Genomic DNA, 17,391 nt, shown 5'->3' on the forward strand with positions numbered 1-17,391 from the left:
TTGTTCAGACATTTTTAATACGTTTAATGTTATATGCATATGGATATTGTGTATTATACAGATTACTTTCCTACGCCCAAATTACTTGAGTACGCTTTTTGCGTTTTTACCGACTGCACTAGTCGGTACACTTACCATCAGTGCAATATGAAAGAACTCCTATATCATCATGTGCTCCTGTTAACATTACTTTAAAATCCCGGATAAATGGAGCATTTGGGCCGTTTTCAACGGATAACCATAACCTTTCTGCATGCTTATTTTCACATCTGGGCTACTTTTGACAGTGTTGGGATGCTTGTAAAACACTTAAATAATTAAAATGTCTCTTTTAAAATTTTTGGTAAGTTAGGACGTTTTTAGGATGTCCTAAAGATGTCTTATTTAAGACGTCTTTTTTTTTAAACGTCCTTATATTTATTATATATATAATATAACTATATAACATATATAGTTAGCTTGACTAGAACGAGAAACAGTTAATTGCCGGTTGCTGTTAGGAATGAGTTCAGGAGGATGTGTAATTTCCGTGTTTTTCAGAGATGACTTTTGAAGATCAGAGGGTGTCGTACCCAGACGACAGCATGGTGCCGCCCCCACAACCATTCATCCATCGCCATATTGCATCTGTTGCTAGTTGCTATTGAACCTGCTGACGGCCAAGTGGCTGGGGTGAATAGTTTGTTGAAAATGTGATATTTACAAGTATGAATATGTGATACTACTGCAGTCTCGTTACGAATTTGACATCGTGGACGATGTTCTTACACGATTGTCGCTTCATTGTCAGATAATAAGAAATATGTATGGACAAGCCGCAAGTAACTGGGCCGTCGGCCTGTATTCTCTCTTTGATCCAACGAATTTTTTGCCTTTTCTGCCGAATTTATGGAATAAACAAGCCATCGGCTCGCGTTATTCAAACGACACAAAAATACGAGACACCGATGTGCTCGTGGGATATCTTATTCTGTTCTGGGTTCTGCTGTATTTCTTCTACGAAAAGTGTCTTAACGTGAGTTTGACAGATAAATATTACATTTGATCAATGTCTAATTTAAGTGTTTTATATTGATATTTTATGTTCAACACAGTCTCTATTCAGGCGTATGCGCTTCCTGCTGATTCAACGAAGCAGGATAATCAAGGCAGCTTGGAACTGTGGATTCTGTTTCGGTAGTATATGCTACATGAAGTCATCGGCTATGCAAATCTTGAGCTTTGCATCCCATGCACAGGGAATGACATATCAGGAATTAGGTTTTGCACTGCATAAGAGCTTCTACCTTCATCAAGCAGGAATTGATATATTGTGCCATGGTGCTTGGATAAAGGGCTGTGGAAACTTACTCTTTGCTTCGTTTATTTTGACTCCTTATCAACAAAAGTAATTATAACTGTTTGTTGTCTTATCGTATAAAGTTGTCTTTAATTACTTATTTTTCCATATGGCTTTTATTTTATTCATCTTCTTTCTTTACTTCCTGAATCATTCATAGTAATTTTTTGATAAGTTTTTAACTTTTTTCTATTTCCAATTTGACATTATTTTGCTGCCATTGTTAATATTATATGCGTTTGTGTGATTTTACTAATATATGTATGTGTTTTACAATTATAGGTGGTGTACAGTGACGAATACTTTCCTGATGTATAAAACTATTGACATTGTGATAGTTAATGTTTGTAGAATCTTGTTATGCATTTTTCAAACTATTGGAAGACCAATCTGCAAACTGTTATTCTTACAACATTGTCTTACTTGGTAAGTGCACATTATATTCCCTAAAATCAATTTGTCATCATTCTCTCTTAAAAAAGACATCTTATTAATATCTGAATAGTATTGAAGTTTATTGTGCACATTAATGTATATTTTATTAATTTTTTTGCCTTAGAATCTTATATTATAACATTTGGTAGGCCTAGAATCTTATTGCAAAGCATTGAAATCTTATATTTTAAAATTCTACACCATTTCTTTCTTCAAAATATAAGAAAATGTACATTTTTAAATTCTAACAAATGTTGTGATATAATATTATAAAATATAAAAGTGAATAAAATATATATTAATGTTAAAATGTTTCAGTGTAATATAAATTACATATATATTTACTTTCAGGATATATCTGTACTTATATTATGTGCCTACTTTTATGCTTTGGTCAAAAGAAGTTAATTATACGAAGGTAGAACCTGGGGTATGGCTTTGGTTTGCAATCGAGTGCTTAGATTCGGTAATATTCTACATTTTTTATTTAAATAAGTATTGAAAAAAGGAACTATTGTTCTAATAATTCATACTTTTCATTTAATTAGGTATGGTTAAGACTTATTGGACATGTGAAAGCTACACACTGGCTCGAAATTTGCCTATTTCCACCTCCTACGCAAGAAGCCATTGAATTAGCAGGTATTCATAAAAGACATAAAGAATCGTTGAGAAAATATAATATCAGAACAGCAAAGAAAGTGGAATTGTGGCAAACGTTAGTTTGTAAGTACATATCATCCTTTTATTTGAATTTTGAATTGAATTAATTTCATATAATTTGAGTTACATAAATGAAACTGTATATTACATAAACAGGCGCAATGGCTATTAAGAAAAAAATTAAAAGAATTCGTGAAGCAAAAATCAATGCAGATGTATCGATAAAAGATTCTGAAGAAAGCGAATTGCTTCAGATGCATGTGAAGAATGAGGAACAGATAGCTGGGATTAGTGAAGGATTAATGAATTTGTACTGAAATAGCTGTGAAAAAGTAACATTTGCAGAGCAAATGTGTTAACGATAAAAACACACGAGTCTTTTTTAGATAAATTTATAGGATTTAAGAAAACGGTAGATTTTATTATTATGATGTTTAAAACATCGAATGTGTAGCTTTGTTTTAACTAAATGGTTTCACCGTAATGGTGATGCACATTATTTGCAAAGATTATTCACTCTATTGAGATCCACGTAATTCTATTTGTATATAATTGTAAATTAACGGTACAACGAGCGAAGCAAATATGTTGCGGCGCAGTGAAAACTATTAGGAATAATGCAAAAGACTACATTACAGTTATACAACACTTTAGTTTACTCGAGAGTTTCGTATATGTACACTTATGTGGAAAATTCGTTTATAATTTAGCGGAACTCAACAATAGTTAGCTGGATGCTCTGGTAAGTTTGCCATTAGATCAGATTGTTGTGAAATTGTTATTTATTGTTAATTGCCTTGTTGCTCATCAATACTTTAAGCATTTAAAGCATTTATGCTAATCATGACATAGATTTAAAATACAATATCTGTTGAGTATTATTATATGAATTGAATATATTTTTTGTGCGATTGCGCATAAATTTAAAGAACGAAATTGCATTTGCGAAGCAGTAGAGCTATACACATATATTTAATGTTACATTGTTATATAAATATGAAATTCGTGCAGTTTGTACTTGCGTCGATGTAAATCAAATGGAATTGTTAATAATTTGCAGTGACAAATCGGTAATCCTTAAGATACACAAGTTTGATAATGGATGGTGGATTTGATACTGCTCATACTTGTTTTATGGCAGTAAATAGAGAATGTGATATACAGTAAAACAGATTGCGTTACTGTGTGCATTTATTTGAGCACAAACCATATATTATCAGTAACGATTTCAGTGGCAATGCTACTGATGTACTGAATTTTGACAAGAGTTCCGCGCTTAAAATCAGCAGCAGAAACTCAAGTATCCTTGAAAGTGGAATATTGCTTGGTTTTACTTCTCTTTAATTACATCAAAAGAGCCATATATTTGAATAGCGCGTTACGCCTTTTAAATACACGTGTGCAGTGTCCGTCGCTCCTGGATGATGCAAATATTTGTCTTGTTGTATTTAAACTGTTAGTAAGTATGTTATGTGAAAAAGACAAATTGGTAAGTATATATTACAAATAAGAGAAGATATTGCAATTTACACAGAAACTTGTGTCAACTATTACTGCACTTATATTTCGGTAAGGTGTATTAATCATTTTCATTACTTTTACGCGCGTATACAGTGACTTATGCACTATGTCTATTAAATAAAATAAAAAATTACGGGTGAAACATTTGTAAAATTCACGCAGTTGTGGAAAAAGGTTGTCGCTAGAGTGACAATAGCGCTTTCTCTTTTCACTTCTTTCTCTCTCCATCTGGACAACAATACACAATTAATGTAATTAACGATTTTTACTTCGGAAATAGATTCATAAACTTCGAAGAAACTCTGTACGCTTTGACGTTGAGTAATCTAGAAATAATTGAATTAAACCTTATATCATTTAAATGTTGATGAAATCATATTATGCATTGCATATTGCAAAACATTGTTAACAAAACTTATAAATTCCATCATTATTTATAATACGTGCATTTAGTTACGCCAATATAATCTAAACGGGGTTCTTTTGTACTACATGGAAATGTACAAAGTATCAAACTTGGCAGTCGACTCTCCCATTACATTCGTCTCACTAATAACGAATTATTCGTCGTAATTTTTTTATTGATTCCTTTTTTTTATTTGGCAAGAATTCATTTAATACCTTTATCGACCTGATGAAATAAATGCAATTGCGAGAGTTACTCCTGTAACAAACGTATACATTATGATATATGTACAGTTTTTCTTTTAGATCTAATATCACTTTATTCTTCACTCTTTTTTTTTCTTTTTTAGTTTAATAGAACATTTGATTTTTTCTTTATTTTTATAATGTAAAACAAATTTTCAATTTATTTTAATATGTAATGTGCCGCCGGCATTAGCTTAAAATTCGTATCCGACTGGCGATTGTGATTAATTGGAGATTAGAAGTAGATCGATTAGGTGAATCAGAATCTTGGTCCATTTTGTCCGATACGAATCTTACCCAAGGTGTACCACGGGGAGGTTGCACGGTCGGACTTACACCTCGCGCGTGTGTTGTTCGTGTGTATGATAAACGGGAGTCGGACTCATTTGTCGATTCTAATGTTAAATATTATACATGAATATAATAACAAAATATACATAGATCTATTTCATATATATACAGGGTGTCTGGCAATAATCGCCCCACCGGTCATATACAGGTAGAGGAGGTCAAATCGAGTAGAAAAGTCCTTTACCATTTTTTAATTTTCATAATAAGTACTGAGTAATTAACGAAAAAAGATCGGCGAATCCGCGCGAGTAAAGCGCGCGCGGTGAGAAGGACGTCCCACTGCTACGCGATCACTAGGACACAAGGATCTAGCGTTACGCGCCGCTCGTATGTTGCCATTGTCATTTGTAGAGCGCTCCTCCCAACGCTTCATCGCGCGCCTAGTGATCGCATAGCAGTGGGATGTCCTTCTCGCTGCGCGCGCTTTACTTGCACGGATTCACCAATCTTTTTTCGTTAATTACTTAGTACTTATTACAAAAATCAAAAAATGGTAAAGGACTTTTCTACTCGATTTGACCTCCTCTACCTGTATATGACCGGTGGGGCGATTATTGCCAGACACCCTGTATATGCCAACGGACACCGCGTTATATGCGTATGTTATATGCTGCAAAATCTTTCTTTATTTTTTATTGTTATTAATAAAGAATTTTAATTTAATATTCACTTTTAACATATACAAATAAATGTCATTTATTATTACTTACATGTCCGAAATATGTAATTTTAATTATGAAGAGTATCATTAACACGTAAAAAATCCCATTTTTAGCATGGAATAAAACCGTAAAAAAAACTTTTAAAATTTGCACAAAAACATAATAAATTAACGTATAATTTATCTTGAACTGTAACTATTAATCATTAAAATAATATTTAATTTCAAAAAATATCAAGAACATTACGTCGTATTTCAATATTACTATAATAATAAACTTTATAAGCATTTTAATATACTTTTGATGTATCATGTGACAGTCTCTGTAAAAAATGTTAATAGGACTCTATATATAATTATATTACAATCGTACTTCTGAACTCGTTAGTTTCCAAATCCACATCATTAACATGCACAGTTATTGATGGAGACGGTGTAAGATGCGTATTAATAATTAATAATTAATGAAAAATTAATTAAAGAAGGTCGGCCAATTTCCGCGCGTCTAAGCGCGCAGCGAGAAGAGACAGCCCACTGTTACGTGGTCGCTAGGATGCAAGGATCTAGCGTTCAGCATTGCTCGTATGTTGCCGTTATCAATTGTAGAGTGCTCCTCCCAACGCTTTATCGCGTAACCAAATAACAATGGACTGTACCACCACGGGTCTCTTCTCGCTGCGCACTTAAACTCGCGCGAATTGTCCGATATTTTTAAAGTAATTTCCCATTAATTATTGCGAAAATCGCAAAATGGTGGAGGACTTTTCTACTTGGTTTAACCCGCTCTACCTATACCCGAGAGATGATTCAGCAATTATCGGACACCCTGTATATGTAGCTGTGTTTATTTGTTAAGCACTAAATAAATAAACAACACGTACAGCAATTGATTTAAAGTATCGATTTATTTTATAATAATATTAGTTACGAGAAAGAGGCACACAAGAAATTAACAAACATAAAATAAGAGTTTTTCGTATAAAAAAACTATTAATTTTTATTTTATTTTTTTGTTTGGTACTTTAAGGTAATTAATAAAATTATAAATATTGATTTTTTTAGTCGCGTGGAGGTGCACAGTATATAAAATTATCAAAATAATACCTTGAAATGCATAAAAAGATAAAAAAAATTTTTATAAAATTTCCGATAAAATATTTCATTATCAATACTTTGATTACACTGTCATTATTAATAACATTGTCATTTTTATATATACATTGTAATTAATCGTTGTTTCTTCAAAATTTTTTTACTACATCTTTTTGGTGCCATATTTTTGAAATTTAATAAGGTATAAAAATAAAGATTAGCTCTATTTTAATTTATTGAAGAAAATTTTAATTTATTGGCAGAAAACGATACTGCTTTTAAATGAAAATCTGATTGAGATTCAATGTGCATGATTGCATATAATACTCATTTTGACGCATTGTTCCGTCATTCGTGACGTAAGATGTTTCGATTTGACGCAAAATAACGTGGATAAAGTATTAAGATGTTTCTGAAGTTAATGTTTCTATTAAATTTTTCAAATTAATATTTTTTATCGCGTTCGTATGTTTATTTTCTAGCTTACCTTCTTGCATCTGTATTTTGCAATTTAAGTTTTCTTTTTACCTTTGCATCTTTTTGCATACGAATCCCTTTCTGATGTACAAAATAATTGACATCGTGATAGTTAATACATATTATGCATTTTTCAATCCGTTGGAAGTCCAATCCTGAAAAATCTTGTTAGTTCATTACATTGCCCGACTTGGTTAATATACAGGATGATTCAAAATAACCTGATGTCCTTGCAATGCCATATTTTTGAGCAAATTCTGAGACGATTTTTCCTTTTACAAAATTTTGTCCGAAGCTTAGTTTTCGAGTTATAATTGAAAATAGATAGCAACTTACGAGTTCGGTACAACGGGCAGGCAGGGACGCGCAACGTATAATGAGACTGTCAAGTGTGTTTACTATCGTCTCATGACGCATTACTCGTCCCTGTCTGTCCATTGTATTGGACTCGTAAGTAGCAAATTATTTTCAATTATAACTCGATAACTAAGCTTCGGACAAAATTTTGTAAAAGGAAAAATCGTCTCAGAATTCGCTCAAGAATGTGGCATTGCAAGGACATCAAGTTATTTTGAATCATCCTGTATATTACTTTCTAACATCAATGTACTGTGTAATACAAATTACATGTAAATCTGTTTTTAGAATATGTTTGTACTTACATTATGCATATATTCTGATCAGAAGAAGTTTAATTATACGCAAAAAGAATCTGGTTTGTGGCTATGATTTAGAGTAGAATGCTTAGATTCGATAGTATTTTATATTTACGAAAATATTCTGTATACTTTATTAAAATAAATGATCAAGTAAGCATTTTTAAGAAACTATTTTTTAAATAATCTCTATACACAAGCTATATATTTCATATTAACAAAATTCTATTATTTATTCGGATATGGTTAAGACATTGCTTATGTAAAAGCTACTCTTTGGCTCGAAATTTGTTCACTTACTTTTGATCATTGAATTAGCAGGCATCCGTAAAAGACATAAAGAATCGTTGAGGAAATATAATCACAGAACAGCAAAGAAAATGGAATTGTGGCAACGTTACTTTGTGTAAGTACATATTCATTGTTCTTTCATTTAAAATTTAAATTGAATTACATCTTGCACAATAGTTATTAAAAAAATTAGAAGATTTTGCGAAGCAGAAATCAATACAGATGTATCGATAAAAGATTCTGAAAAAGGGAAATTTTTTAAATGCGTGGAAAAATAATGAAAGAAAAATAACAGAGAATTATTAAATTTGTACAGATTGTGAGATAATTATGAAAATTGACATTTGTAATATTTGTATTAACGATAAAAACACACATATTTTTTTAAACGAGAGAATGATTGTCTGATTAATAGTGGACCAAAGATCTGAGTGAGAAAAGCTGATCTACCGCAAAAATGTGAAAGCAATCCTTTCTGAAATCAGTTTCATAAAACGGAAAATGGTCGCGAATTTTTATTCTGAGATGGTAAAACTTTCTCTTCGAAGAGTTAATTTTACGCAGGTACAAGATATTTGTAAAAGTGAGCCGAAAAATTCTACATTTACGAACAAATAATCGTCGAAAGCGGGGAAGAGGTGTTTAGTTTTTAATCGCCTTGTTGCTTGTCGATACAATTTAAAGCATTTAAGATACTTACCCTCTAATCGTGACATTATAGATTTCAGAATATCTATTTGTTCAGTAGCATTCTTTCTCTGTCATTGTATTTTTGTGAATTGAATATACGTATTTTTTATGCGATGCGATTATGCGCAGATTAAAAAAAATTGCATTTACGTGATATGCATACGATATATAAAATTACATCGTTAATACGAAATTACATTATTGTGTAGGTTGCGTTTATGCTGATTGATGTAAATCAAATGGGATTATTATCTATTTGCAGAAACAATTAATGATGTCTTAATTAAATTACAAATTCGGTTGCAGTGGACTTGATATTATCATATTATTTATTTATGGCAACAAGCAGAGAATACGTAACACAATAAAATAAATTGCGTTACTGCGGACTTTTTGCCAATAAAAAATTGTAACGTTTTTGATGGCAATAATATATATATATATATATATATACTCAATTGTCAAGAGTTCCGCGCTAATCAGCAGCAGAAGCTCAAGTACCCTTAAAAGTGGAGCGTTGCTCGGTTTTATTTTCATTTAATCCTAAAAGAAAAGAGAGCCATATATTTCAATTACACGTTATACCTTTGAAATACACGTGTGCAATTGTCTTTCACTTCGCTGGACGATGTAGAGATATTTTGTCCTGTTGTGTTTAAACTGTTGGTAAAATATATTATGTAAATGAAGACAACAATAATTTATTAGGTAAGTTTAATCGACCTCATAGACACACTCACAAAATACTCCTGTTATATTGTTTCATATCGTGTGTGTGTGTGTGTGAGCGTGAATCATATATTTAAGAATATATACCATCAGAGAGACTTAAGTTAACTATTACTGCACTTATTTGGGTAAGGTGTAAGGGTAAGGTAGTCATCTTTATTTTACTTTTACGCACGCATACATGTGACTCATGCACTGTCCACTGAGTAAAATAAAAAATTTCGGCTAAAACATTCGTAAAATTCGTTTTCGATGCAACAATGACGTGTCGATTGAACAATACACTGTCGTAGCATTAATTCCACGCAATTTTGTGGAAAAGTGTTGCCGCTGGAGTGACAAACCATAGCGCTTTCAGTTTATATTTTCTCTCTCTCACTCTCTCACTCTCTCTCTCTCTCTCTCTCTCTCTCTCTACCTAGACAATAATACACAATTAATGTAAGTGTAACAATTTTTATTTTTCGGAAACAGCACAAAAAACTTGGAGGAAACCCCAGTACGCTTTGACGCTGGTGAGTGATCTAAAAACGACAATTAAATTATATGTAATGCCATTGAAATTGTTCGATAAAATTATACTTTGATTCCAAAATGATACATCGCGCATAATGCAGGATTAATCAAACTTACAAACTTACATTCACCATATATAGCCTATCTATGATAAAATTTATTTAATCGCGCTAAAAACAATCTAGTCTTTTTTTTTTTCTTTCTTTCGGTACTAAATTATATCGAAACGTACAAAGTATCAAACATGGCGGTCTACTGTCCCATAGTCCGATTACATATGTTTCGCTAATAACAAATGATCGATCGTGGTACTTATTGTTTTTCTTTTCTCTCTATTTGGCAAGAACGACGACGCGCCGCCGCCGCCGTCATTAAACTAAACGAATTGAAACTTAATGGTACCGTATTGGAGGAAGACAATAAATCACGAAACGCGCTATCAAACAATTGGAGAAACGCTATCAAACAATTCTCATTATCGTTATGTATTATGCATCCCATTAAAATCCATTTAATAAATGCCCGCCACATCGGTCGGTGCGTGGTGCTGGAACAAATGCAATTACGAAAGTTACTCTTATTACAAACATATACATTATGAGCAATAAAAGTTGAGTCTTCTAAACTTTTTTTTAGGCCCAACTTGTTTTCTGCGCCGTATAATCGAGGCAGATATTTAGAATTTCATTTTTTATTTACTTTTTTTTTTAATGAGAGAACACGCACTTTCGTTCTTTGTGAAAATATGGCCCCATTGTTACAGGCTCGATGTAGTGTTGGAAAATGTAGTATTCCTTTTATTTTGTTCCTGAGTCTGCAACAGGCTTCGTTCAACTTCGTGCCATTTGCATCTTTCATTGCTATTTCTTGATTTCTTTTTCTTCCGCTGTATTTTCGCAAATGTTATCTTTTTGTAAAAAAATAATCTGACAATGGATGTTGATTGCATTAATTCTTTTGCTTCGGTCTTGTGTTGTGTTAACATATTGACAACGTAAAGCAACGTTAACAAGTATTATCTGCCGAAAGAGTTTGCAAACGCAACTGGCACGAAATTGCACAGTTAAGATCTTTCTGAATTAATTCTACAGTATATACGTGTTTTTGTCCTCCCTTTACCTACTATATATTCATTTCCATTATTAAACTTCGTTATATTTCCCTAATCGCGAAACAGGCCGCGTCTGAACTCGGTGATGACAGGTAAATTCTTCTTATTGCTCGAACTTTGTCTTTATCTTATATGTGCAAAAAGTAAAGATATTATTCAATAGTTTAAACAATTCTCCATTTTTAAGATAATTAATTTGATTAATAATAATACAGAAGTATAAAGATTTAATAAATAATCAAAATAATTAAGTTAATATATTAAAAAAAAAAAAAAAGAAAAAACAGATTAGATTGTAAAGCAAATTGCATATTTTATTGATCCGCGCAATTTTATTTCCTATTTAATTCGAAAAATAAGAAGATTTATCTTGCATTCATCGGATTGTATTACCTATATATTATGAATTTCTTAAATCGTCCACGTGCTACACGGAATCAAACGCGATCAGGGTGCAAATGGTTGAGACATATTTTTGTCGTGATACTTCTTCCTTTACCATCCTCCTATATATTTTTGCGGAAAGCTCATCTCTTGCTGCAGCTCGAGAATTCTTAATAAGACGATGAAGTCAACACCGCGAATCATATTCTTTGTAGAAAATATTAGAAAAAAAATTGTGGAAGTCAATCTCTGATGTCGATGATCGGGAAATTTGTGATTTGATGATAAAGTAATCCTTTTAATTCATCCACCTGTGTGAAACCTTCTGATTAACGAACATCCTGCGCGTGAAATGAAGAAGCGGCGTGTCGTCTTAATAAAAATTCTCCGGCGCAGCGTATTCGAACGACATACATTCGCGCAAAAGTCGAAGACTTAGCGAGGCTTCAGTCTTTCGGACGTTAGTACATTTCGCTTGTCGCTTGTATAGTAGCAGATTGTTGTGTATGTGTGTTTTGTATATTGTGTGTATATTGTTTTGTATATGTGTTTACGCGCGCGGCAATACCATAATTAGTAATTGTCCTTTAGAGGCTCGTGACAATGTGTGGCTTGGCAGTGGTGGAGGCGATCTCGGAGAGCCGTACGTCGATGGGGATGCGATCGTCGTACAGGGTTGGTGCCTGCAGTATAATCCCGGCAGTGCCGACAACCACGGCTAGCGTGAAGATCCAGAGGAACAATCTGTCGAGCACCATCGCGACGTACTTCCAGTCTTCCTTGACCTACGAGTTATCGGTGAAAATTCATAGATGTGAAACGAATAGTATTTTGCATGTATCATAAATTCGTCAGCAATTAATACTTATTAAATAGTAGCTAATAAAAATCTGAAACGCAAAAAATATTTAAATAATAATATCTCAACATTTTCCTACTTTCAGCATTTTTCGAACATTTCTAAAGATCTTTTGAGCTTTCATGCCGTTCAAATCTTTGCAAGTGTAGAGCTAATTGTAGAGCTGAGTCTGCAAGTGTTACAATATCGTTTGCGAATTATGTGTGTGGGAAATTATAATTACTCTAGTGGAATCTTCTTCCCTCTTCGTGTGATCGGCGATGAAGCGAATGCCTTCGATGGCCTTGTACAATTCTGGGCAGTGATGCCAATGGTGAAGCGTGTTGCAGAGAGCGTCGACGCTCTCCTCCGTCGGGAGCTGTGGCGGTGGCGCGGCCGTTGCCGCTGGCGAACCGTGGATGCGACACGTGCTTCCTAAATTTACTGCCTCCAACTCCCTGAACAGACAATAGAAAAGTTTTAAAGTGGGGTAGCGCGCCAAAAGGATAAATCCTGAAGAATTAAAAAAAAGAAGAGCTTGTAACAAGCGAACGGTATTGCGCCGTAAAACGACCGTCCGAGTAGAAAATGGGAGATAATTAAGTTTATCATAAAAAATTTCATATTGCCGACGCAGTTATTCATCAGTGCAATCCATTTCTCGGGGGGGAAAAAAAACGTACAAATTAATTTAATTTCGTACAACGTCGTCCGATTGATAAAATATATTTTTCCAGAAGTTATCAGAAAATCAAATAGAGACGCGGTGTATAAAACTCGGAATTGCAATAATCAAATAAACATCGTAATAACGTAATAATTTTTTTACGTTCTAAATATTCTCAGACGCGAGACGCACCGAGGATGCAGCTCGTCCCGTGAATCGACACTAGGAAAAAGCACGGAGGACTCGACCAGCTCCGAGGCCGATGTCTCGACGAACAGTGATGGGTCTCGCAGCTCGAGACCGTTGCATGTTCTGACCATCACGCGATGCCCATGATGACCGCCCATGCTACGCTTGTCTATCTGGAATTGCGGCCTGAAGCGGAGAAACAATATTGTTGCAAAAATACAATTCTTTACTTGACACAGAAATTTATTTTGTTTTGTCAGACTCGACTGTAGAACCATGAAAGTATTTCTGCGCACAATTGCGTTCAGACACACGTACGATCTATTAGCGGCTGTGCATTTTCGAATTTTTACTTCCTTACAATTGGACTGAAATTATTTCAACGGCACAAATTATTTCTCCGCAGCTTCAGATATTTTTTTCTGCGAATAATCAATTTTACTTTAAGCAGTTCTACGCTTAGTGTAGCAACAATTATTGCTTGGCAAAATTCAGCTTACGATATTCGTGGCTGTAAAGCAATCATCACTACACATGCTCCTAATTTCTAGTTTAGCGGGGTTGCAGATGTTTCGAGATGTATGTCGAAGTAACGACGAACGATTTTGCAGTGACATGTGTATAGTCGTGTGTTGAATGAAGCAATAGTTCAAATCGTGCGTTATAATAAATACGTAAGATGCGAACGTCGTGTGATATAAAAACACATATCATACACACATCGCGAAGTAAAATTGCTGACGAAAAGTATTAAGTATCGTCAAGATAGAGTTTCGCGAATTTGTAAATTTGCGAAAAGTTAAATTTGAAATTATTTATAACTGAACGACTTGAACTTAAGAAACGTACTGTAAGAAACTTTTCATGCGGCAACTGGATATAAACTCGACGCAATCTATGTTCGAAATAAGTGTCACGTTCAGCAATCGATACGAGGCGCTCTCGCCAGGAATCAGGAGGTTTGTTACGGCAGCGAGGAGAGATTGCGACTAATGATTGGCGGGCAGATCGTTCACGATGCAGTGCGATGCAGCAGCAACAAGGATGCGCCTAAAATGCTTGCAAGTATGACGCGACACTAACGTCACGTGCATGAGGAAGCGCTAATGAGTGCTTTAACGCCCGCACTGGCGCGGTTCCAATAACCGGACCACAAGTGCCGGAAGAATATATCTTGCCTGGAATCGTAATCGGTTCTCTGCGTCGGCGTATTATACCTGCGCATTACCAGCAGCCTCGGCAGAACGTGGATGAATACGCGTCGGACCCACGGTGCCATCACGTGGGTCTGCGGCGAGCGGAAGTGAACGTTTAGGACCACCACTGTTACGCATATACTGCAATGAGAAAGAAAAAAATGCTCAATTGTAAAAAAGCTCCGCAATTGTCGCTCAATGATCTGTGCTTGCATTAATTGGCGGGCGTTATTTCTGACGGTCGGAGCGACAGACAAATTTGAAGGTAAAAAAATTATTTAAGAGAAAAGACATTAAATTTCTGCATGTTTTTGCTCGATTGAAACGCCGTAAATAGACTTGGCGTTCAACGTATCACGCTTGTTTTCTCTAAGGGATCGAGACATTTATTATTTATCATACCTGAAAGTGTCGAGGATCATAGTGAACAGGACGAATTTACCGAGCAGCGGTACCACGAGCGACGTGGGCGGGATGATCTCGGCCAGCAAGAGGAAGAACACAGTCAGCGACAATAGAATCGAGATGGATAAGCTGACCTGTGGTAGAACGTGAAAAGAAGAATTCTCTTGACATCAAAACACAGTCATGTTTTTTTGCAGAAAACATCATGTAATTCGTGCGCGTGAAGGTGTTTTTCTCAAAATATTACATTAAAATTTTTAAGAACAACGGAAAAGGGGAGCTTATAATAGAAAAGGAAAGAAATTAAAATCATCAGATAGACAAATTGATAACTTTGCTCGGAATTAAAAATCTGAAAGAATCGAGTTAAGAGCGCAGTGAATCCCTCGAACGCAGTTTTATTTCATTAGTAAAATATGTACGAAATGAGTTTTGTCGTATAAATTTCAGATGCGCGGTGCGCTTCGGAGATGCATTGAAGCTGATTAGAGTGAGTATCGCCTCTCGCAATCTTTTCACATTAATCCTGTGTGCCGAGCACGTTGCGAGATGTGCCAGAGGCATTTTACTCTCTCCCCGTTTTCCCCTTCGGTAATCTCATTGCGTATCAGTCGATCGCTAAACAACTGACACCCCGACATCCGATTCTTTTCCTCTTTTAAGTGTCTGCCTATATCTTCCCCGCGCGCGCGCGAACCATCCCCATCTCCCGCGGCGGATTGATATGTCTGAATTATGTAAGCCGGTCGGAAGATATCGGCATTCGAGGTCGAGGAGCGTGTCTTGCAAGGCGGTCTTAAAGACGCAACACCAACGCGGGTAGATCGATCGCGGATTAAATCGTAATGGCGCGCGAGCTGCACTATATTCCGATCTAGTCGAGTCAAATCTTTGCGTCTCTGCAAAATTAATTCCCGACTACAACGCCGAAGCGAAATCTCCGAAAGCGTGCGGTGAGAGAGAGAGAGAGAGAGAAAGAGAGACGCGACATCACGACGATAAGGTCGATCGCGTATTAAATTGTAATGGTGCGAACTATACCGTTCTGTGCATCTCCCTTTCGGGAGAGAGAGAGAGAGAGAGAGAGGGGGAGAGAGAGAGAGAGGGAGATATTCGCGGCTCCAAAATTAATTTCTGTCTGCGTTTGTAAAACGATCCGCAGAGACGTTCGAGAAGACGTGACATCCAGTACGAATTAATTACCTTTTCTCCACTGTCGCTTGGCAGGTAAAACACCAGTACCGTGAGAAAGGATATCCCCATGCACGGTATGATGAGATTGACGGTGTAGAACAGAGTCTTCCGTCTCATAGTGATGTTGAAGGTGATGTCGAGGTAAGGCTCGTCACAACACGTGTAAAACTTTTCGTTCCTGCAACCCGCACATTCGTACAGCTTCGCTTGACGATCGATAACTACTGTACATTAACCGCGTCTCATGCATTTCTCGCAATCTCTTCGATCCACGAACTAAAGCCGTATATCAATATTAATGCTGATTATTAATAAAATCAATATTGAAGTTTAAGTTTGGAAAATGAAAATTGAAAAGACTCGTGAAAATCGAATTCTATAGCGCTATTTAAAATCTTGATCTCTTAAGAAATCATCATATTTTACGTCAAAAACCAGATGAAAAATTCGTAATTTAGAAATAAATTTGTACTAATAATTTTCTTTTTGTTTAATTTCAGATGAGGATGTGGAAAATCGTTAAAGCGTACCTTACAGCAGGGACTTCAAGGATGTCCCATTCGACGGAAGTGTAAAATTCCGACAGATCGACGCCGATGTCGACGACATTGCTGCCCCGGACCTCGTCAATGTGTCTAAGATCGACCTTAACAGTAAATTACTAAAATTTACAATGCATTGTTGATATCAATGTCTCATGCTTAACGTCTCGTCAATCAATTCACATCCGCCCCGGTGAGAAGAATTACGTCCACGTGCCGCTGTCGCGATTCGTGTGAAATTAGAATCGGCAGGCGCACGTAAATGTAAGATAAAATAATGTGACATAGCAAAGACATTCAAGAGTTCTTTAAATAACATTCACTATTGAGGTCAGACAATTCGTCTGACCGCCTTATTAGTTCCACCGTGACTCGTCTCGTTCGGTTGCCATTTATACTCGACGTAAGGTCGCACGTGCGTCTCTAACAAGCGGCGCTTTTCTTCAATAAAAAAAAAAAAAAAAAAATAACAAGCAATACGATCTCGCAACAGATAGTGTCTAACGACTGGCTAATACTCTCGTCGTAACGGCGTTACGAAAGTCACGATCGAAATTACGATTGCTTTAACAGGAGCTTGGCGAGATCTCCATTGCGTCGAAGAAAGATATTCGAAAACCGAGAATTAATCGGATTATTTAAAAACGTCCAGAAGAAACATGTTTCCTTTTTTATAATAATAGAAGAACTCCTGACAAAAGACCCCGCTTGTGACACTCATTGTCGGGCAGAGTCTATTGTGTCCTTTTAAGAATGTCACGTAACAAAAAATTTGCCATAAATAAGAAAAAGT

General features: G+C 35.3%; 2 protein-coding genes across 10 annotated transcripts in view; one reads left to right on the plus strand and one right to left on the minus strand.

The window, feature by feature from the left end:
• Nucleotides 1–538: 538 nt before the first annotated feature.
• Nucleotides 539–6,511, plus strand: LOC105677613 (uncharacterized). Of its 2 annotated transcripts, XR_010888363.1 has the most exons (7): nt 539–1,015; nt 1,095–1,387; nt 1,622–1,765; nt 2,126–2,240; nt 2,323–2,500; nt 2,594–3,179; nt 3,498–6,511. XR_010888363.1 is itself a non-coding variant. In XM_067348883.1 (6 exons), exons 1-6 carry the CDS (start codon nt 803–805, stop codon nt 2,752–2,754), a joined length of 1,104 nt encoding a protein of 367 aa, XP_067204984.1. In that variant the 5' UTR covers nt 539–802; the 3' UTR covers nt 2,755–6,511. The 2 variants fall into 2 exon arrangements, 1 of the variants encoding a protein (XP_067204984.1); XM_067348883.1 differs by having other exon boundaries at nt 2,594–6,511.
• A 3,013-nt stretch (nt 6,512–9,524) lies between these two features.
• Nucleotides 9,525–17,391, minus strand: part of LOC105677589 (acetylcholine receptor subunit alpha-like) — a 66,399-nt gene continuing 58,532 nt past the window's right edge. For 3 of the 8 annotated variants that reach the window (XM_012376314.2, XM_067348865.1, XM_012376312.2), the window contains exons 8-14: nt 16,587–16,702; nt 16,066–16,234; nt 14,860–14,996; nt 14,440–14,598; nt 13,235–13,447; nt 12,650–12,863; nt 9,525–12,352 (exon numbers count right to left, since the gene is read on the minus strand). In XM_012376314.2, the coding sequence (XP_012231737.1) occupies nt 12,155–12,352; nt 12,650–12,863; nt 13,235–13,447; nt 14,440–14,598; nt 14,860–14,996; nt 16,066–16,234; nt 16,587–16,702 (1,206 nt within the window). In that variant the 3' untranslated portion in view covers nt 9,525–12,154. The remainder of the gene's footprint in view (nt 12,353–12,649; nt 12,864–13,234; nt 13,448–14,439; nt 14,599–14,859; nt 14,997–16,065; nt 16,235–16,586; nt 16,703–17,391) is intronic. The other 5 variants (XM_067348867.1, XM_067348868.1, XM_067348866.1 and 2 more) reach the window with 5 other exon arrangements.

This window comes from Linepithema humile, chromosome 2 (genome assembly GCF_040581485.1).
Source record: "Linepithema humile isolate Giens D197 chromosome 2, Lhum_UNIL_v1.0, whole genome shotgun sequence".
NCBI lineage: Eukaryota > Metazoa > Arthropoda > Insecta > Hymenoptera > Formicidae > Linepithema > Linepithema humile.

Bases quoted from the DNA above. Each gene is read 5' to 3' on its own strand.
- LOC105677613 (XM_067348883.1), top strand. From the start codon at position 803: ATGTATGGACAAGCCGCAAGTAACTGGGCCGTCGGCCTGTATTCTCTC. The intron at 1,766-2,125 runs GTAAGTGCACAT...ATTTACTTTCAG, and splicing joins TTACAACATTGTCTTACTTG to GATATATCTGTACTTATATT. The intron at 2,241-2,322 runs GTAATATTCTAC...TCATTTAATTAG, and splicing joins CAATCGAGTGCTTAGATTCG to GTATGGTTAAGACTTATTGG.